Below are 24,028 nucleotides of genomic sequence, written 5' to 3' on the forward strand. Positions count from 1 at the left end.
GGATATTTCAGTGCGATATTATTATAATTTATTATTACTTACACATGGTTTTTTCATTCGTATACATACATAAATATATATCAAAACTTCAAGCAGTTTAAAAACTTTATTTGCAAATTGGATCTCGCCGTACAAAAACCAACCAAACGTTTTTCACGACAGATGGTACAATATTTTTTGTCAAGTTTACGACAAAAATATTCCGTGCACCAAAAAGTCACAGGTAAGTAACACAACATGTACCTACATGGCTGTATGTATTCGATTGTCCACAAAAATGGTTTAAAAGAATGCTAAATACGTCGTCAAAGCAATTATTTTTATCAGAAGCTACTCCCAATAAAAAAAAAAATGATTTCTACAAAGATTTTGGTTTAGTAGCAACTAATGTACTTAGGTATTAAATGCAAGTCTCTCAATTTTATACATTTTGGGAGAAATATACTGGAAAACATATTCCAGATGAAAGTGCATTACGTAAAAATTATTTTGAGCCAATATTTGGTTATTGATTGTTATTGGAAAATTAATGAAATTTAATAAATTTAACCTAACCTATTGGCTATTGTAAACCAGTTTAATAATATAAGTTTATAAATAATAAATTTAAATTGAATACTTTTTTTTTTTTAATGAAAGAACATTTTGTATTCTTAAAGACTTAAAATACCATATATCTGGTATTTTAAAGCAATATTAAGAGCGTATTGTTTATTTTAAACAACATAAAAGTATCATATTTTAAGGATTTATAGAGAATATAAATCCAACCTAAATTTTGATAGTTTATCAATATTTATTACCTGCACATTTAGGTGGGCGGCTTTTTAAGCTCTGTTCTCAATATTTTTGAAGCATAATTAAAGCTTTTTACAAAAAATGTATGATGTCAAAAACACTATACTTAATTGCAATGCAATTTTTAAATACACTTACCAATACTTGACAGTTCTATGAAAATTAATTAAAAATTAGAACATAATAAGAAATAGGTACTATTTTTTAATGCAGACCCCCCACACGAGTCTTCTCAGTAAAGCCCTGTATTTCATTATATGAAATTAAAATTAAATAGAAAAAAAATAGTACAGAGGTGTAGCCTAGGGGGAGTTGGTGGTTCAAAGCTTCTGCTCCTTTGCTTAAAAAAGCTACATCATTTAATTTGTTACCTACTAAAGTTAATATATATTTATGGTTTGGTTACATCTATAAAATTAAGTAATATTAAAATATATTCACTATATTATCATGAAATATTTCACAAAAACGTGAAACATTGAAATTTTTTTAATACAAATATTAATTATGGTTATTTATCAATTATTAATTATATAATTAATAAAATAACTCAAACACAGATATAAACAGTACTGAAATAGATGAACTTATGAATATGATTAATTCATAAAAGTTTATTATGTAGTTTATTAAGTTTATTATCTTTAAAACTATAAATTTAATATAAGATGTATTAAATAATTAAAATTTATATAATTTTTATTATTTATATTATCAATTCCTTATAGGCAAGTGTATAGCAAGTGTACTGTTGGTATTTGTGTAATAAACAAAAACTGATAGACTATATTCCTATTAAAAAATTTTCTACATGGCATATCACATTTATATTTATATATTTAAATAAATAAATAATAAATGTATAAGTATAGTATACCAATTAATATACAGTACTACAGTCTACAATGAAGTAATGTGAGAATTTAGTATAAAAGTATAACATTGGATCATTTTAACATTTTTATATGCTTTTTTGTCAATAAAAAAAACATGTTGAATACCATTTTAAATGTATATTAAAGAAAACCATCACTCATGAGTAGTTAGTGATTGTTTTCCCTAATATTATAAAATGGTGAAGTTAAGTTATAACAATTATACCTACATAAAAATAGAACTTATTTAAAAAAAAAAAAAATTATTGTAGTATTGAAATATTTCATGCATTACAAAATATTTCACAATTTTAAATTTCATGAAATTTTCAAACACTATAAAATATAACGTTATTACATTTATACAGCTTTATAACGTTTATTAAGGTACCTACACAAGGCGAATAATTCGCGCATGGATGCGATTATAATTCGCCAGGAACGTTCGTTTTAAATCAAACAGCTTGTGTAAGATTCACATAATGTCCACCATAATATCCGCTATCGTTTGCGACTATAGGCGAACAATCGCCCAAAACAGCTAAAATTAAATACGATGTTTTGACCGACTTGGAGCGAATTTTAATCACGTAAAATTTAGGTAATACTAGTGTGCAAGCTTTGTGTTCTAGCGAATAAAATTCGAGGCGATTTAAATATTTAAAATCGTGTTCGAGGCGTTCATGCGCGAACTATTATCATACCTATATTATATTGTGGTGGTACAAGGTCGCATCACCACTTTACTGGGTCGAACGATCGACCGTCGTTACCATTTTTTGCAACGCGTAGTTTACCTTTATTTTATATTCGTAATTAATTTTGTACTGTATTCGTTTTTGTATTATTTTACGCCCATTGAGGTTTATGTAATACGTTCCACCGCCGACTGCCGAGCTTACCGCGACAATTGCGAATGTCACGATGCCGGCGACTTCGAAAGCTTCGTTTACTTTTTGCTCACGGCGTGTTCGATCGAGCCACGCGGGACAACGAAGCGAGTCTCTTTCACGTCATAAAAAAAAAATAGTTATGTGTCGCTACAGTCATTCCAGTCCGAACACCTCTTACCTTCTGCTTCGGAGTCGAACAAAACATACCTACGACGACATGTTGACCGCAAGTGCTGTTTGACATCTTGCAAACATTACCTCCAGGTTACGACACCTACACGCCACAATATTATTTATAACGGCGTTTTGACACGATCATTATACTTTTAATCATGTTTTTTTTTTTTAGTGAGCAAGTGGCTTTATGTCTTGTAGTACTATTGTCACATGGCCATCGACACAAGTCTGATTGAATTGATGCAGTGATAACACATTAGTACACTACCTACGAAAAAAAGTACTAATGTGAACGGTTAACGATTTTCGGCGCACTTTCAGTTTTCTGCTTCGGAGTAATATTTTTTAGTGATGACTGAAGAGCAAAAAAAAGAAAATGGTCATTAAATCCCTCCAGTGGTAAATTCCTAGCTACCGTATTGACTGATACTATTGAGAAGATAAGTACCTATCTTATTAATTTTAATGAATTAAATTAGAACTATATCATTACATTAAGTTTCTTTTTTAAAATAATAATGTATGACATTGTATGTATTACAATTAAAATAATAATAATAATATATTTAGCACAATGAAAATAGTAAATATAATGTCATTAATGGTGCTTAAAAGTATTTATCTGAATCTGAATAGAATACAAATTATTATACTTAATGTAATAGTTTTTTTTCTTAACTTAAACACACCATTATAAAAGGAATATACAAAATTATAATTATGAAAAATATCTGCACATTTAAATCGCATATAAAATTTAAAACAAACTATACGGAATTCATGTATTTTATATTTAAAAATTAATAAAAATAAATATTACCGAACATAAATCAACAAAAATAGACATACACATTATAGTAAATTATTTATTTTTCTAAGAAATAAAATTATTTATTTTTAAATTAAAACAAAAAAACTTAATGCATAAAGAAAATGCACTAAGTAAATAATACACAATAAGTGATAACATTCTATGTACTACTTATACAATTCCATTTGCTACAGTAAAAAGTTAACAATACTCGAATATAGGTGGTAATTTTTGTATAATAAAATATGAATAAAAACAAAATTAATTCAGACTAAAAACGCATAAGCTAACCTTAGTAACTAATATGTATGCATCAGTAGATTGTAATTCTTCATTGTGAATTTTGATATTTTTTCATTGATTTAAATTTGTTAAGCTCATCATCAGTACATAAATTAAAACCTTTATTTATAATTAGCTTTCTGTGAAACACAATGACCACAATTAGCATTGGAGCCTTTTTGAATAAGTACTGCATATAAGTTGTACTTATAATTTTTTCTTGAAGTTGTATTATGTTTATTAGTTAAACTTAAATATTGTGCCATGTCTAAGGTTGTGGGAATTTTATAAATGTGTTTAGTTTTATTTTCTGAATTGATTTTCTATTGTAAACAAACCGCATTAGTTAAAAACTAAACACTTTAGGTAATTTATTCAAATACATTTTATGTGTAGCATTTTGTTTTCCTTCACATTGATCACAATAATATTGGTCATCTCCAGCAAGAAGTTCTTCTTTAAAGTAATCTTTCAAACTATCATCTAAAGTTTTATGACCTTCAATGCTTAAGTTTAGATGTCTAAATGTAGAATGACTTGTAGATTCAATGTTACACGTCAAGCATATTGTAATTATACTTTGATATCCGCCTAAAAGATTGTTTTCCACCATTTTTCTAACAGATACATTTGTTTGTTCATTAAATTTATTTTCTAGTGTTATTAATAATAAATTAGATAACTCTTCTGAATCCTGTTCTATTCTTGTATCTATTTTTAATGATTTTTTAAAAGCTTCTAGATTTATTGTCTTTTGTTTCCCTTTTAGCATTTATGCAAATATTAATTGTAATTGACCAATAGAAGTTATTGGTTCATATCTGTTTTCAATGAAAAGAGTTGGGTTATGTTTTTCAGTCTCATCTTCCATAGGATTCCATTTTAATATGGTATTTCTAACTTGTAAGTTGTGGAACCATAACTGGAGCAAACTATTAATGTAACATATTGCTCCTAAATTTTTCAAACCACAAAAAGAATTTATTTCTCGAATTTCTAATTCTGAAACTTTAACTGGAAAGACATGTTTTGAAGCCAACGTTGTTCTCCTAATCTAGATAAGCAGAATGGGTTGTTGCTTTAAGTATGGTGGTTAGATAGTGGTTTACATCTGGGATGTTCCAAAAAAAAAAAAATTTGATTAACATGACTATTGTTGATGTCAATAGGATGAATGTTTTCAGCCCAAGACCACTGCTTCCTTTTTTCTTTAATCGACTTTTTAATATGCATGATAAACATTGTTTTTTGGTGAATTAATCCGTTTGTGAGCGTTTGTCATTGAACACTTGTGAGTTTCTTGCTGAAACAATAAAAGCAAATAATATATTTAGAATAGGTTATCGATGGATTATAAAAATAATAAAATAAATAAAGCAAATTAGATACTAAGCTTAAAACTATTTTTAATTAGGCATTTAATACTAACACCGATTAAAACCATTCATCCAAAATTTAACGATAACATTTTGATAATTTAATATTCTTAAAGAAAGTAAGAAAGTAATTAATATATTTTAAATTATTTAGATTAAAACTATAGAAGTTTGAAAATGGAGTGTTAATTTTGATTAATTATTAATATGGTATGGTTTAATTTGAATGATATGAAATTAATTTGTAAAATACAGTGAGTTTCACTTAATGTGATCACTTTGATGCAGATCATTTTGATTCTATAACTGGTTGATTCTATAAAACATTTACAACATTACACATACAATTTGGTTTGGGATTTTTATTTTTGATTCTATAAATGAGAGATCACATTAAGCAGAACTCACTTAAGTTTTAATTTATATAATTTATTGAATACCAGTTTACATTTTTGGAACTTATTATTTACATCAGGGGTGGTTAACTAACTTTTATAGACTTTTGATCGATCTCTGATGAACATCCCTGGATTTACATGATTTTAAATATTTAATGTTATTTATTTTAAAAATGTGCTAACTATCTCATGTACAAAATAAAAATTAAGTAATTAATATTTTTAAATAAAATATTTCATGAAACTAAACAAAAAAAAAAAACCATGTAAAATATCTTTTACTATAGAAGGTCTAATGCATTTTCTATCATCTTAATTTTGTAAGAAAATAAATTACAACTATTGTTATATTGATGTATATTGTTAGCTATTTATAAATTACAATTTAGCTTATAAAAATATCATTTACTAAATCAGCCAAAATTTCAATTTTATACATGGCTAAAAGAATATTTAAATTTTATGAAACTCGTTAATTGTAGCAATATAATTTTTTGAATTGGTTAGCTTAAAATTAAACATGTTTTGATAAATTATTTTCCAGACGATGATTTTGTAAAAGTTTGAAATGCAAGCCATATATTTTTTTAATATGAACCAAAAGCATTGATCAATGTATTTATGATTAAATTTGAAGTGGTTTCATCTGGATAATTCTAATTTTATAGCCATAATCAAGTAGTCTAAACTACTTTAAAAAAATAAACCTACCTAAATATGGTTTCAAATGCAAATTATTGAAATTAAACACAATTTAAATTTTTACTACACATGCACAATGCACATATATGGAGGAAGTTAAAAAGTTTAACGCTCCTATGTATTTCTAGGTGTCTTTATATATTAAATACCTCACTATACTATATACTGGTTAAGATCTAAGATCAAACTGCACCACTCACCCTCATTTCTCCCAGATGTTCCATCTATGATATATATTTGTTATGATTGAAAAACGCAAACCTTCTATATTTTATTACAAATTATGCAGTTGAAAATTAGTATACAATTTTTTTATTATATTCACTCACATATATTCATTTAAAATTTGATTAATAAATAATCAATAAAAATTATATAAAATAAAACTGGAATTTTAAACTATTTCTAAAAATTGTGTTGTTCATGCAAATAATTTTAGATTAAAAAATATAATGATATATTTAAATATAGAAATTCCTGAAATTATTTAAGATTAAAGACATTTTTAAGTTGAAATTAACATTTTGTTTAAAATATACTTTTTCTAATCACCATATTTTTTATATTTTATTAAACACATTTTATCTGTTCATTCAATACTCACATAAAATCAAATGTGAGAGTTTTTAAGGTGGCTACTGAATACATATTAGAAATTTAATAAAACGTGATGAATAATTTAAATTAAGTTAATAATGTGTTTTAAAATTTAATGTAATCGAATTTTGAAAATATTTTTAATCAATTTAATTCTGTTTTCATAAATATTTGCTATAATATTATGCACTTATACTCAGTTGAATTAAAACATTTTCATTTTTTTTATACCAAACCACTATTTATATTGAAAAATTTCCTACAGTTTGAAAAAAAAAATGTTGAGATTGTACATTTTCAGCTGACTTTTGGCAACTTTTCGATACTTATGTGGTTTCAACTTGTGTTTAGTATATTATAATACATTTCAATATTTAGAAAAAACTATAGTCACCGTCACTGTAGTACCGTACAAAAACTTTGTAAGTGTGCGTATATGAAGACGCGTTATTTAATAATAATAATTAACTGTAATAATAAAGTGATAAAATATATGTCAACACATAAATCGTAAGGTCATAAGGTCGTTATAGCAACAATTTATAAACAAAAATTTCCATCATAAATCCCTGTTGGAACAACCCTTTAAAATGCGAATTTTGAGAAATCCTTTCTTGGTGCGTCTCTACTTTGCTTAAGAAACCTCTGTACAAAATTTCAAGTCTCTAGACCCAACGGTTTGGTCTGGGCGTTAATGAATCACCCTAGACAAGTCATTTTATACATAAAGATTTACGTGTAATCGAAAAATAGAAAAATAATTTTAAATTGATGGATTATTATTATACCAACTGTGAAAAGTTAAGTATTTCATCTACCAATAATGAAAATCGTTGATTAAAAAATAAGCTAACTACCTACTTAATTTAAAAAGTTAAAAAAGAATTAACTTTTTAACTAGTTAATGCCCACTTTGGAGAAATTGTTATTTTATTAAGTTTAGCGCACGAACTAAGATATAGGTAAATATCTATACATATAACTATACCTACTAATATAATATTAAGCTGATGAGTTTGTTGGTTTGTTTGAACGCGCTAATCTCAGGAACTACCGGTTCGAATTAATTTTTTTTTTTGTGTTGGATAGTCCATTTGTCGATGAAGGCTTTAAGCTCTATAACATAACGCTGCGACCAATAGGAGCGAAGCATCAGTGAAAAATTATAAATATGTATTTTATAGATAGATATAGATATATCATGTATATCTTAGTTCGTGGTTTAGCGTTTAAAATTAAACTGAATATTATTATATTATTAATTAATTATCACAAAACAGTATAATAACAGTTGAAATTGTATACCTATTATTTATTTTCATTCATCATAGTCAAGTTAAATACTTATATCGTAGAACATAGTTTATTCGTTTAACATTATAATGTTTTGAAATTGTTTTCTCATTTCTTACTTCTGTTTAGTTTTTATAAATGATACTGAACAAAATGTAAATGAGTACTTCTTTGATAAGATAGTCGGTCATTTTACAGGAGTGTTTAAATCACAGATTTCTATATGGAACTAGATAACGAATTCCCGCTATTAATTGAAGTTTTCTTTTTAAGATTAAAATCATTGCAATTGCATATTAAATTTTGAAAAATATGATTCTTCTAAAATAATATTTTGTACCTTATGGACAATTTTTTTGTCTTTCTAGTGAATATTTAGTTGAAAAGTTATTATTACAAATATTATAAGAAAAATCCATTTGAAAAAAGACATAAATCAAATAAATACAAAATTTTAAATCACCACGTTATCATTGTTATCTAGTAAGGTATGCGCTCGATACCATATTGCGCGTGCGCTCCATGAGCGGTGAAATCCTGTATTAAACACTCCTCATTTTTTTACCCTTCTTGAATATTTTATGCTACGGGTGCAGGAAGTCGACTATTTAGTAAGTTGTATTATATATCTGTGGTAGTTACATATTTTATTGTTCATTTAAATTGACCGGAACAGTTATGAACCACTGAATTATGTTTAAAGAGTCATTGTAATTTTAAGTAATCGTGTATGGGTATGGAAGAAATTGTCTAAACACATTATTCACTGATATTTTGATTCCCTCTTTTTGGATACACTGTTATTCCTAACCACCAACGACACAGCTAGCCTGTGCACTACTTATTCAAACAACATTTATCTGTATTCTTTCTTTTTGTCTTTTTTAGCTGAACTAACAGCAATTTTGCCACTTCATAAAAGAGGATTGAGTTTATTAATAAATATATAAATCAATATTGCTGCTGACATTTCGGAATGAAGAACATCTATGGCGTACTTCTTTTGCTATATATCACTCTCGGTAAGTACCTGTTTACCACACCGCATAAATGGCGGAGGAGACGTTAGTTAGACCGGATTCTAAACCTGTTGTCAACTCAATTAGTAGAGAGGTTAGGAGCCATATCCCTCATTATTATTATTATTTCTTACTTGAACTACTTATTACAGTACTAATTACCTATGTTCTATACTATGATCACAAACATGTCTATGTTACTGGCAAAGTAGGAAATTCGGGCATTGTTATACAGTACTGTGCACGATGCCCGAAGATTTTGGACAATGTATGAATGATAATTTCAATACTCAAATTGTTCATACATTGACCGGGCATTGTACTAGATTGCCCGGACAATCTTGAATCTACCCTGCCCAGATTCAAGTGGGCAAAGTGAATTAAATACAGCGCGCTACACACATTTGTATCGAATTGCATTCATATTTTATACTTATAAATATCACTACAAAATTATACTTAGATATTTTAATATCTAATTATCTCTAAAAATCTTTTAATTTAGGTAGCCAAGCGTACGATAGGTGTATTTGCAATACATTGTGTAAATCTGTAAATGTAAAAAATCTGGTCGACTTAGCAACTGTAAGTGCCATAATATTGGTGTATGTGGTAATAAATAATGTACAATAATGCTATAGCCCTTCATTATTTTTTAGTAATAATCAATAATTAAAATAAAATTATCAAAATAATTGTAATTTAATAATAAATTGTATTTTATTCATATCAATCCACTTGATAATATCAAAAAAGTTGTGCAAGTTAATGGTATTTTCTGTAAGATGTTTTATTTAACTTTTTATGTATTCAATATTTAATCTACAGTGCCCAACTTTTTACTTTGTCCATAACATCTATATAAGTTAATTATCAACTATACAGATCACAAATAAAGGTTTATCAAATATAATACCTCCCTATGACAAACACCTATCAATAAATTACTAATACATTATTATCAGTTATAAGAGTTGTTTAATATTGTATAGCGCTTAAGTGACTTATGCTTATTTATAATATATACTGCATTAATAGATATAATATAATATATGAAGGTAGGTATCAATCTATATTTAAAGTTTTAATAAGCACTAAAACATTTAATACACCCTATGCCTACCTACTTATTATATCTTAGTCCAGTGGTTAACTTACTATTAATTTTACTCTTGCCTAAAAACTCCTAGAATCCATCTCAAGAATTTTAAAAGTAATTAGGTTTTTATTTGATGAACAACAGACATACAAGTTATACTAGTTCTGCTTAACACATCTAGTTAGTAAGAATAATAGCCAATAAACACGATGGAAATATTTATCACTTTATTGGTGACTGTACACTAACGGCAAACAAAAAATTACAGAATGAACATTATTTTTGAATACTTTTAATAAACTGTTGAATGCTTATTTTAAATATGTTTATTTTTCATGATTTTGATATTTAAAATAGTATTAAAAAAACTTGGTAATCTTACACTGTTCAAATTAAACAAAGAGAAATCACAGTTTTTATAAATAAACAAGTAAATAAAATCCACTAAAAGTTGTATTTTGTTTAGTTCACTTATTATGAAGATAATACATGCTAGTATTTATAATCAATGATAATATTTTGTCTTTTTCTTACAAACATAGTATATTTATATATTACAAAATAATTTTATGTTGTCTATTATATTATGGTCAATTATCCATCATCGAATTAAAAGGTTTGATTTTTAAACTAAACGTTATTTTTATATTTTATATTTATATGAGTTATGTTGTTATGTGCAATTATATATTTTTTTATATTTTGCATGTAATAATATGCTATAAAATTAAAATTTCAAAGAAAATCTACTAGAAAACACGTATAATGTTTTTTACCTTTAACGATTATATTAGGTAAAATTACTTCAATATTAAAATTAACAACACAAAATAAATTTAGCTTAATTCAAATTTAATGTAATTTTTTTTTTCTTTAATACCTATCGATTAAAAATATTAATAAATATTTATCAACATAATTACTAACTACTATATTACAATCATACCTATAAAAACATCATACATGATACAGATTTTCTATATTATAAATAATTATACACATTATTCACAAAAGTTGTAATGTTGCATAATGTAATTAATAACAATAATGATTCAATTTTAATTTTAGCTTATTCGCAAAAAATGCCATTTATATCACATACTACACGTCAATTTGTAAGAGATATTGGGAGTGAAGTGGATTTGGATTGTTCAACCAAACATTCCCGAGAATTCAATGTTTTATGGATTAAGGTTATAAAAAATCAAACAGATGAATCAATTGTACTTTCGTCTGGAAGTACACTTATTGTCAAAGATCCAAGAGTTTCATTGGTAACAGAAATAAAGCAAGATAGCAGTCGATACATAATACATGTAACTAGTTATAAAAAAAAAACTTATGTCCCATGTTATTATTGAATAACAATCTAATTTGGAAATAATATATATTTTTAGATTAATAATATTCAGGAAGACGATGCCAGTACCTATCGCTGTGATCTGATAACTGGGTTTAATAACAAAATATCTGCTTACACTGAGTTATTGGTACGTGGACCACCATTTATTTATGATAATTCCACCAAATCATTAGTTGTAGAAGAAGGTCAATCAGTGCAACTTGCATGTTTTGCTGGTGGATATCCTACTCCACGTATTTTCTGGAGGAAACCTAACAATGCAATTTTAACTATGTGAGTATCAATGTATAGGTACCAACAATAATACAAAATACATAAACTTATTAAACATTATTTTAAGTATAATTTATTAATGATTAATTACATAAATTAATTATGCATTACATCCTCTAGAGGTAACATTTTGAAAATTTCTGCTATAAAAAAAGAAGATCATGGAAACTACTACTGTATAGCTGAAAATGGTGTTGGCAAAGGTACCAAACGTAAAATTTCCATAGATGTAGAATTTGCTCCAGTAGTAACTGCTTTACAAACTATAGTGGGACAAGCTGTAAATTATGACGTATATCTTGAATGTCATGTTGAGTCGAATCCTCCACCAGCCATCATTTGGATATTTGATGGCGTACAATTAACCAATAATGAAAATTACTTGTATGCTCTTAATTATTGTTATTGATGGAATAACATTTAATGTCATTTTTTTTTACTTTTAGAATATCAGATTTGACTACTGCTGACGACAAAATTGACAGTAGTTTACAAATTATAAAAATTAAAAATTATCTTTATGGTGATTATATTTGCAAAGCAGCAAATATTTTAGGAACTGCTGAAATAACAATTACTGTTTTTGGTAAATATTATTTTTATAAACATATTCATTTAAATTTGATTAGCTTAAGTTGTATAGATAATAATGTAATATGAAAAGGTTTTATAATTAATATAATTTTACATTTATTTTCATTGATTATATTATTTTAATTTTTACTTAAAAAATAATTTTTTATTTCAAGGTTAATGACGATTTTATTTTTTCGGCAATTAATATATAATTAATAACTTCTTATATTTGTTTATTTTACAGAAACGGTATTACCACAGTGCCCTCCTGTTTGTTAAGATTAATCGACCACGCAAGCTGCTGTTTTATTCTAGTAGTAGCTATTTTCCATTTTTATATTTATACACATTTAATTATTATTTTTCTACCCAAAAACAATGTATTAAAGATGAAATAATATAATTCTAAAATAACATAATATTGATTTCCCTTTATATTGTACAATTTAAATTAAATTTATAATACAATTTAAAAAGATACTTTTTCATTTAACGTCTAAATTAAATATATAATAAGCTTGTAATATTATGTTGTTCTGGTGTATTAATATTATTTTTATAATATTGCAACTGATTAAATAAGTTACAGCAAAAAACTGAAACCATCAAAATTTTTTCTTCTAACTTCTTACACTAAATATTTTTTATCCTTGAAATAGATTTATTGTGTACACTTAAAAAGTTAGAATTTTAGGATAAGCTTGAATAATTTAAGTTTATTTAAAGCCAATTTTGAAAAATTCCAGTTTATGATATTTGCAAATATTTAGGCCGTTAATTGAATTGTTAAGTGATGACTAGTAGTCATCTTTACATTGTTATAACATAATATTTTAATTGTTTTACTATTATTGCCTATAATTATAATAACCAGTGGCACTTAACTCAGACATTTTTTGTAAAACAAAATTATAAAACTGCAGATATCTAATATTATATAAAAATACTTAATTATTTTTTTAAGATTTTTTTAATTGAGTTTTTAGTTTTCTATAGTGTCTACACGTTTACACATTGGTTATAACTTTTAAAAATGTTATTATTGGTTGCAAGATAATAATAAACCAATTTAAAAGCGAGCATTTCACATGACATATAAGTTTGGTGCCATTGATAATAACCTACTTTATTTATAAATCATGATTATAAAATTTTTCAACCTGTACTCTTCCTCTTGTGATCTTAAATATTCTACCCTCAAGGGTTAAGTTACTCAAATATCAGGTGATAGTGCACTGTATTATTTATTTATTTATTTTTATATAGTTTATAACTATTTCAAACATACGTTGCTATATTATATTTAAATGTTAGTTTATGAATGATAGTTGTATGTTGTCATTTGTTCAATGATTGTATTTAATCTTTAACATGAATAATATCAATTTATAATTTAATATAAGCAATATTATTACTATAAAAACATATTTATTTAGGGTAAGTAAATTATATTTAAATATTATTTGAAAAGAACAAATAATCAACTTGATAATACTAATATTCTGCTCATAGTATTCAATGTACACAATTTTTTGTATTTATAAAATTTATTGCAAGATTATTGCACAATTCTTTAGCAGTAAAACATCTTTATAACGGACCTTCTAATAGACAGAATCCTCCTTAAAACGGAATAAATTGTTGGTCTCAACCGATTCCGTTATAAAGAAGTTTTACTGTATTCTCAGTCACAATAATTATCATTCTTATAATTATACTTGTAAACGAATAGTGTTTTACTATAATCCTAAATAATTCTTTTATCAAATAACACTCAGTATTTTAAATTTTGTTAATGTTTTTTAAAATATATACATTTTTTTTAAATTTTACGTCAAAGTAAAACAGTATTTTTAAGTTTTTAATTTTATGTTTTGAGAAAAAATTTTAAGAATATTTCGGTGTATAAAATCGAAATTCGGATATGTAGTTTTTAAGTATAATTATTTAAAACTTGGGTAAGCGATGTAGTAGATCGATTTTATTATTTTATCCTTATCATTTTTCGGACGACTACAACCATCTCTTAGATCGACATTTTGCGAGATATGAATATTGAATAAGTTAAATTAATTAATCTATCAATGGGTAATATAATACAATAATTAATATTTAACAAAATAAAAAATTTGAATACTAATTAATAGGCATTAAATTCGACAACCAGTGGTAATATGGTTAGTTGTTTTTTTTTTTTAATTTTTCTCCCATGATACTGATATGAATATTTTTTTTGCCATATGACGTGTTCGGTTAACAGCAATGTGTACAATGTTAACTGGTTTATATCTCATTTAACGAAACACTTCAAGTTGTATCCATATGTAAGTGTATTACTTAACTATAAAATTTAGTTTTAAATTTATCATAGTTTTGTTACAATCACAGTGTCCGTCACAATCATAAACGACATAGGTACCATTATACTACAACATTATACGTCATAGTCGGTTTTCAAATAGGTTCGGGTTTACAGGTACCAATTGTTAATCTAGTGAAGATTTGGACAAAAAACAATTTGATGATTGTTTATTGAATGTTAAAACATTTCATAAGGGATTGCCGGTCATTGTTGAATCTAAAACTATGTTTAACTTAATGCGTCGTGTTAATGTAAGTACCTACCTACAACAAATACTTAAGAGAAAATTGTTATAGAAATGTCGACCCGGCCGGCCTGGGCCGAATATATGGTGCTAGTCTTGGGCAGCAAGCCCGCAAACACGATTCATTACATTCATGTCATTGCTAAATAAAATATAACCATGATTCGTGGCTTGTACTAATATGTAAATAAGTATAAGATATCTGACATCTCTGTATGTCCAGTGGTGAACTGGACGAGCGGGATACCGGGTTTCCCGCCTTCCCTGTGGACCGCTGCTCGTATAAAATATATATTTATTAATATTATTGTGAAATTATAAATTAAAATGTTATCGAATAACTAATATATTAAGTAGTATAAGTATATTATATACTAATAAATAATAAGTAAATAGGTTATATTATTGAGCATAAAAATCCAAATTTCTGATTAATTTAAAATGCGGAACCGGTTTGTGTTCGGCCATGATATAGTAGCTATTAACATTGAGACTATATTGTTTACTCAATGCTAAATACTAATAGGTAATATTGGATATCCCTCTACATATCATAATTTATGTACCTATGTATTAAATATTAATTAGTCATTGTTATCTTTCAAAAAAATGTGTTATTTACATAGACCTTATACTAGTATAAGGTCTATGGTTATTTATGCCTAGAGTAACCACAGTTATCTCAGATAACTAACTAGTATGTATACAATTATGTAAGAAGGCTTTTTGTAATGAGATCAAAATGAAATTGTTAGCGAGTGGTTTTTTTTAAGTATTGGCCGGTCAAAACTTTTGCCCCCCCCCCTCCTCTCAAAACCTGAAATGACGGCACTGATAACAACATTTAGTGTAACTCATAGACTTATATAATTATTATATTATATATGTCTGTGATGCACGAATAAAAAGTACTTTTTATCCGTGCTGTGGTGTAACTAAACCAGTGATGGCACTTACAAAATTGAAAGATAGATACAGAATAAAAATATTATCTTTGTATTGTTATCGTCGACCCTATTTCGTGGCACAGAGATAGAACAAATATCTATTTTATCATAAATTATATTAACATGATCATAATCAATAATTTTTTGTTCATTTTCTGTTCTTTGCTTATTTTATTTTACGTTTGGTATTGCCATTTGTTGATGTGCTTTTTTACACTTTATAAAATAAGTATTTACTATTTTGTAGGTATCTACTTATAGGTATATGATGTAGGTATAGTTATTAATATTTACAAATTTACAATACTTGATTTATTAAATATTTTTATTTTCTTTCATCATGGGCACATATGTTATGGTTGAGCATTTACTGAGTATCAACTTTTCAAATTCCCCACTTGATAAAAAGGTTGAACAAAATAAAGAAAGTAAGGCCAATACCAATTTTAAATATAATATAAATTTAAAAAACAAGTCTAGAGAATTTAAAATAAGTAATAATATAGGAGTGGGTGCCGAGAAGACTGCTTGTGTATTCTTATACACGATTCTTATTGAAGAGACATCGAGTTTTGACTTTTTATCAAAGAGACGTGTGTTTCTACTTTATTTGTTAAATTATTTTATTAATAAGATGCTTCACACTCTTGTGTCCTGTATTGATTATTTTATATAAAATGTGCCATCACACCACCTTGTATGTAATATCAGTACTGACAGTACGGGGTCCGTAAAAATACCTACACATATAAAATCAAGTTCATCCATAAATCTTAAACTTTTAGGTAGACAAGATATTAGGTAAAAACTTTCAAATGTATATAGGCTTTGTATACAAAAACATAATGGTAACATGGTAGATTATCATATATAAAATGTATTATAAATTTTAAATTGTATGATACATATAATATCTACCTACTTACATAATATTTAATTCTTAAAATTGTACATCAAATATTTAATTATTGTTTAATACTTTTTATTTGCTAAATTTTAATTAATTATTATTCTTTGGTTTCAGGAGAATACAAGTATCATTCATAAGATGGTATATGCATTTAATTCAGATGAACTACGGAATATTCTAGGAAGTTTACCAAATCAGGTAATATTTAGTAACGAAGAATCTTTACGCAACCATCTTTTATACTTGTTAACATCATCTAGTTCATCAGAAAGAAATTTTATTGAAAAAAAAATTTTAGAAGTCTATAAGTCTCGATCAGTACAGCTACAGCATCAACCTCCGATTTGTAGACCACCAAGACCACAAATACCATATTTTATACAACCTACTCATAAAATCCCAGATGAAACAATACATTTTGCGCATAACTTACCATTTTTTAAAACATTAGAGACAATTTTACCGCCCTTGTACTCTGAGCTTAATGCTGATTCTTTCAACTTTGTAGGTTACTATTATCTATCAGAAAGTACTAGAAATTCTGTAATTGAATCATGGAATAATTATAGAAAAGAGTACAAATTAAAAATAATTCTAAGAATAGAACAATTTGGTGAGAAATTACTCATTGAACGTTTACCTTACAATATTTATGTTTCTGTAAATGGTCGTCAATGTAGGTTACCCGAGTTAAACATCTCAACTGTGGGTACTCCATGGCGTCACAATGTTCCTATAGATATAACTGAATATACAGATTTAAGAACATGTTTACAGAACACATTAAACATTACATGGTCAAATGAACCATATATTTATGTAAGTTCTGTTTTTGTGGTTCAAAAATTACCTTGGGAAAATCTGCTTATAGAATTTAAAAATAGACTAATAATACGTGCCTCTGAAAAAACTATGGACTTCATTAAACAATTCTTTGAAAGGGAAGCTGATTTTGGTGTAAACTGCGTGTTTACTACTGTTATGGATCCATTATCTAACCTACGAATGAAACTGCCTGCTAGAGGTGTAGGATGTATACATTTGCAATGTTTTGATGCAATAGAGTTCTTACGAATGAATGAACAAAAGCAAACGTGGTTGTGTCCGATTTGTCAGAAACCGGTTAAATTCGAAAACCTTGAAATTGATGAATATTTTTTAAACGTAGTTCACAGTTCAAATTTAAGTGAAGAATGTAAATATATTATTTTATTAAAAGATGGCACTTGGATTGAAAAAACTAACGAATTAAGAACAAAGGTACAAACAGTGAATAATGAAGAAATAATTATACCGTCAGATACAGACTGATATTAATACAATATCAATGATGACAATGAGATAATATCAAAATCTAAACGTAAACATTTTATCAAAAGAAGAATATTCAAGACCAATAGATTGTACAATATAGTAAAAACTAATGTCAACTATTCTGTGAAAAATGACCTTGTTCAAAAAAATTAACACAATAAGAGCATCAGCTTCAACTAATTGAATCATGTCAAATATTATAAACCTGATCCATCATTATTTTTACTTGTACATTAAATAATGTTAACCTTAAAAATAATGGAACTTAAAGACTGAAAAATACTGCATTGCAAGTATCTCTGGAAGTAGTTAATGTAATACAAATAAAGTACAGATCGGTTGTAAGTGTTCTAAAATTATAACATTACATTTAACTGTGTATTTAAATTATTAGGTATTGATTTTAATACTTTGTATATTATCATTTCATAAAAACTAAATCTATTTTAAAAACATAATAATAGCTGTTATTGATTTATACAATTATAATTAAATGCATTATATTTTATGTCATTAGTAATTTAGTAGTTTAATCAAGTTTAAACCAAGATAAACCACATGATCCTGATTTAGTACTATAGGTTTTTCAAATGTTAAGGTCCACAGTACAGTATAGGTACTGCTGAACATGATGGTGTCTGTTTGCTATTAAGATTCTTTCTCATCAGAATAAATGTTCAAATATTGAACAGTAATTACAGTATTGTAGTATTATACATTATTATTATTTATTTTATTATAGATATTGTACTATTACTTATTTACTTATATAAACAAATAGGTATATATCAAAATTATTATTGGAATTCTGAATTGTATAATAGCTTTTAGTTACAGTTATTTTCGTTTCTAAGATATCATGTTCTATATTTCATCACAATATAAGAATGAAATTAAAAAATTGGTCCTCCATTTAAAAAAAAAAAAGTTTATATCGTCTTAGAGCATTATATAAAATAGTGAAATAAAAAAAACGAAATACATAAATAAAATTATGGTCCTTTGTTATAGGTACTTAAAAATTCCAAAAATTATAATTTGAATCAATTTATCATTATAGAAAATAATATTTATTTCTTGAAATGTAGAACTTATTGTTATATTATTTAATTATTCATATTATGAAAAATACAACAAAAATTGTTTTCATCAAAACTTTCGCTGCTCGATGTATTTTATTCGTATAAATTATTTCATGTAATTTATTAACATTGGAAATTAGGTTATTATATAATTTGGCACCCAAACACATCTTCACTGCCAGCCGTCGTCAATCGGTCACGTTCTTCGTCCACTTCTTTTAGTTGCTGTTCCAGATGATAAATATCTGTTAGCAGAACGGCTGCGACCATAATTTGAGGCGGGGGCAACAGCGTACGTCTGGAATCATCGGCCTCTACTGTGTGCACAGTCGGTGTCTCTTCCTCTCCTTGCACAGCCGCCAAAGTTAGGGACACGCGAGGCAAAAGTTTTGCGTAACGCGTCTCTATGGTCTTCCGACTGTGGGCCGGCACACGGTCGAGGACCAACGACTTGATTGATCTCAGTATGGACACTCGCATCTTTCTGAGCGCATGGCCCCCCTTTTTTAGCGCTTTCTTCGTCGACGATGATCCAAGTTCATGATGATCGTCCGTTTCCGGTCCGGACGATGACATAACGTAGTTATGACTGTTTGGTAACGTTAATGAAAACGCATGATTGGGGTATATCGCAGTGCAAAATTATCGTTGTTTATCGATAACGTCGTCTGAGATACCAATGAGATTTAATATTCACGAAAGCCAGGCAGTCACTCAATCCGAGTCTTTTTACAAATATTTCCAATTTTTTATTGTTATTTTTTTTTTTTTTTTTGTAACTGAATGGTTTCTGATTAGTGATTACCTATATTTATATTGATACTTTTTTATATGAATGATTAATACACAAGTATATATTATATGAGTATATGACGCCCTTCACCTCCCTCATTACTAGGTTTTCCAGGTGTATAAGAAATATTTTTATCTATATCATTAATTGAACTATTTTAAGGTTTGACACGGCCGATAGTAATAATAATAATTATTAATATACATACCTAATACAATAATAAAACAGTTAAAATAATAATACAAAAATAACTCACTGCAGTAAAGTCGGTGCACGGCTGGCCAGCTGCTATATATACCTAAATACAATAAACAATTTCCACACACAACTATACAAGCAACACGACTAAATAATAATAATAATAAAAATGTGGCGATTCGCGCTCACATAACGTAGTACATAAAAATTATGATGGTGATTATAGCGCCTAGAAATTAATAATGTATAAAATTTGTGGCGATTGTGTACACGAACTTCGTAAAATTTGCAAAAAAAAAAAACATGCACACGGCGATTATCGAGCGTAATTTAGGTTGTTGCGTCAACGCTGGAGAAAGAACTAACGACGGACGGGAAAAGACCAAGGTACGGCGGCCGTGTAAATTAATAATAACAATAATAATAATAACATTAAATAGGTAATAATAATATTGTGCAGCCGACGCGGCGGCATGCGATAACGCATTTCCAATCTGCATACCTATTATTCTATAATTCACACACGACACAAAATTATTATAAAAAAAAAAAAATTAATAACACAAGTATACAGACACAAAACAGGTATGTGGTATCTATGTATATAAGCCGATCGGTGGTGGCGGTGATTAATAATATAAATAATAATAATGAAAATATTATATAAATATTTTATGGCAATTGCGAGCCCGGTCGCGAACAATGCATATTACGCAAATAGCTAGAGAGTATAGAGAGAGTAGGGTTACCCACTTGCCTACCTTTTTTAGATTCTGAACGGAGTGAAGAATGTATTGATTTTACAATGATGTATGTTTTTTTTCTTGTTTTTTTTTTTTTTGTTTTTTTTTTTGTTGTGTCTGTTTACAGCATAACTAGTCGAAATAATGCTCCAATTTCAAACTATGGGGGTGGTTTCCGATGTAAAAGTGAATATCCTTGGTGCATTATAGAGGTAAAAAGTTAACATTTTCCAACAGTTTTCAAAAAAATCGAGAAAAACAGAAAAAAAATGACGGAAAAACGGCAATTTTCACGCAAAACCAGTTTTCGACCAAATCGATTTTTTTTTTATGGTTGTAATTCAAAAACTAATCACTGAAAATACTTGAAATTTTCACCAAATGTTAATGTCGGTGGTATCTGTATATAGTTAAATTTTCAAAAAATTTTGACTTTTTTTGAGTTATTTATAGACCACTGAAATTTTCGATTTTTTTGAGAAATTTTTTTTAAAGTGTCGATAAAAAATTTTTGGATGACCAAAAAGTTTTGAAAATTTAATACAAGGTTTCTTATGAGTTGTTTTTAATGTAGCTAAAAAAAATTAAAAATCGTTAGTCACAATTTTTTTTTATAAGCGTTTTTATTTCAAATTTTTACGAAATCTGTCAAAAACGTGAAAATTTGCAAGTAATTTTGAAGTTGAAAAATCATAAAATTTTTTTCTTTTATAACTAAGTTTTGAAAATTTGGTACAAGGTTCTCCATAAATTTTTCTTCAAATATCTGTAAAAAAAACTCTACCGGATTCAGACAAAAAATTTTTATGAGTGTTTGAAATTTAAATTTTTACAAAACCGCGTTAAATAACAGTTTAGCCTCAAACGATTTTTGATATTTGTTATTATTCAAAAAGTATAAGTCGTAGATACTTGAAAATTTTACCAGTTATTTAGATTGGCATTTTCTTTACATGATTTAATTTTCAAAATATTTTGAGTTTTTTTGAGCTATTTATAGACAACTGAAATTTTCAATTTTTCTGAAAAATTTTTTTTGAAGTGTCGATAAAATTTTTTTGGCCCTATAAAAATACTTGAAAATTTTATACAAAGTTCCTCATATGTTATTCTTATAGTGATTAAAAAATTATAAGAATACATAGGCACAATTTTTTTTTATTAGCATTTGAAGTTCAAATTTTGACAAAAATTCGTCAAAATCATGAATATTTGCAAATTATTTTGTTGTTCAAAATTCATAAAATTGTTTATATTTATATCTAACGTTAAAAAATTCAACACTAAGTTTTCCATAAGTTTTGCTTCAATAAGCTATAAAGAAAATTTTAAGCGTCATTATAGGAAAAATGTTTTGGGCGTTTGAGTTTTAAATTTTTATGAAATCGGAATATTTGTTTCAAAATAGAATATATGACAATATTTAATTATAATTTATTCGGTACCCACTTGCCGACTTTTTTCTATTTCGTTACTACAAAAATTAAGAATATCAAGTTTTTAAATATAAAACTGTTAGTTTCTGTCCTTTCATCATTAATTAAGAAATATATTATTCCTAATACCTAGTTGTGAATTTGTATATACCATTTATACCTATATTTAATATTTTTTGTGTATTTTGTACTAAAACAGAGCTTTTTGTTTTTTTGATTGTATACTAAAATTCACTGATTATTCCTGTTCATCTAGCATTCTAGCACATAATATAGGTAATTTATTTCTCTTCCTGAAGTTTTGCTATTTTTTTAATGCAGTTTTAGTATAAAGTATAAACCTATATTATATTGTTAAAAATTTTAAAATCTTTTTTTTGAAGAAACATTTTGTTCTAAAAATTTTGCATACCTACTTCAACAGTTCCATAAACCTCTTGTTCATGTTAAATTATTCAGAATAATATACTTATATGATCATCTTCTCGTTATATTTTATATTGTGTCTTTTTCAATAAAGTACTTCTCATTATTTCAAATTGTCTATAAATAATGTGATGCTAAGGGAGCCAAAATTGTTTGAGAAATAATAAGTGTTGAATTGTATCATCTGTACCCGATAAACATAATAATCCTATTTGTTTAATATTTAATGCTTAATATTTTTCAAAATAATTGTTATTGATCATAAAACCTTTTTTTTCTTTTACTATCTAAACTATTAATATTTCTGATTTGAATTTTTTGAATTTGTTATTTTTTGAACCAATGCATTTGTTATTTTATTTTTATTTATTAACTAACCACCTGACTATTTTGATTGGTTTAATATTTTTTATTATTAAATATCCATGAATTTATTTTCATAAATTGTTTAGTGTTTGATCAATATCCAAAATAATATTTTTCGATATCTAACATTTTATTGTTAATCAATACTACAAGTTATTTTTTTTATATATTGTTAAATTAAACTATATATAATAATACTATAGAGAGGGTTGTTATGTTCAAAACATAGTCTTAAAAACCTAAATATTTCAATAAATATTATAGCTACAAAGATATCAACATTTTTTTTTTTTTTTTTATTATAAAAAGGCAACTACTAATTTAATTGTTTGTTTAATTACACAATAATATATAGATCGGTTTTTTTTTTAATAATTTAACATTTTTCATAGGTTATTCTGAAAAATTATTTTTAAACATCTTTAACTTAATATATGTTATTTATATAGTTATATATTTAATAATTTATTCAATAATGGAATATTATATTATGTATTGATTATCCAACATTTCTTTGACTTTTCAAACCTTTATATATAAATATACATTTCTAAATCAACTGTGTAAAACTAATTTATTTTCAAGTAAACAAAATAAATGAGTAAAATATTTGATTTTAATGTGAATAAATATAAGATTTTGATAAAAAATAGATTGTATAATGTTATACATTAT

General features: G+C 26.3%; 2 protein-coding genes across 3 annotated transcripts; both read left to right on the forward strand.

Annotated features, from left to right (window-relative positions):
* The first annotated feature begins 79 nt into the window (after positions 1 to 79).
* On the forward strand, positions 80 to 18,763 carry LOC114127159 (E3 SUMO-protein ligase PIAS4-A-like). Its single transcript, XM_027991306.2, has 2 exons — positions 80 to 223; positions 17,110 to 18,763. Exon 2 carries the CDS (start codon positions 17,134 to 17,136, stop codon positions 18,304 to 18,306), a length of 1,173 nt encoding a protein of 390 aa, XP_027847107.2. The 5' UTR covers positions 80 to 223; positions 17,110 to 17,133; the 3' UTR covers positions 18,307 to 18,763.
* LOC114127157 (lachesin-like) lies at positions 7,136 to 12,951 on the forward strand. 2 transcript variants are annotated; one of them, XM_050206852.1, is made up of 7 exons: positions 7,136 to 8,813; positions 9,091 to 9,224; positions 11,389 to 11,636; positions 11,718 to 11,956; positions 12,077 to 12,340; positions 12,403 to 12,542; positions 12,777 to 12,951. In XM_050206852.1, the coding sequence occupies exons 2-7, from the start codon at positions 9,179 to 9,181 to the stop codon at positions 12,809 to 12,811; spliced, it is 972 nt and encodes a 323-aa protein (XP_050062809.1). In that variant the 5' UTR covers positions 7,136 to 8,813; positions 9,091 to 9,178; the 3' UTR covers positions 12,812 to 12,951. The 2 variants fall into 2 exon arrangements, with proteins under 2 accessions (XP_050062809.1, XP_027847105.1); XM_027991304.2 differs by having other exon boundaries at positions 7,136 to 9,224.
* Positions 18,764 to 24,028: the final 5,265 nt, after the last annotated feature.

Source organism: Aphis gossypii, chromosome X, assembly GCF_020184175.1.
Source record: "Aphis gossypii isolate Hap1 chromosome X, ASM2018417v2, whole genome shotgun sequence".
In the NCBI taxonomy this organism is placed as follows: domain Eukaryota; kingdom Metazoa; phylum Arthropoda; class Insecta; order Hemiptera; family Aphididae; genus Aphis; species Aphis gossypii.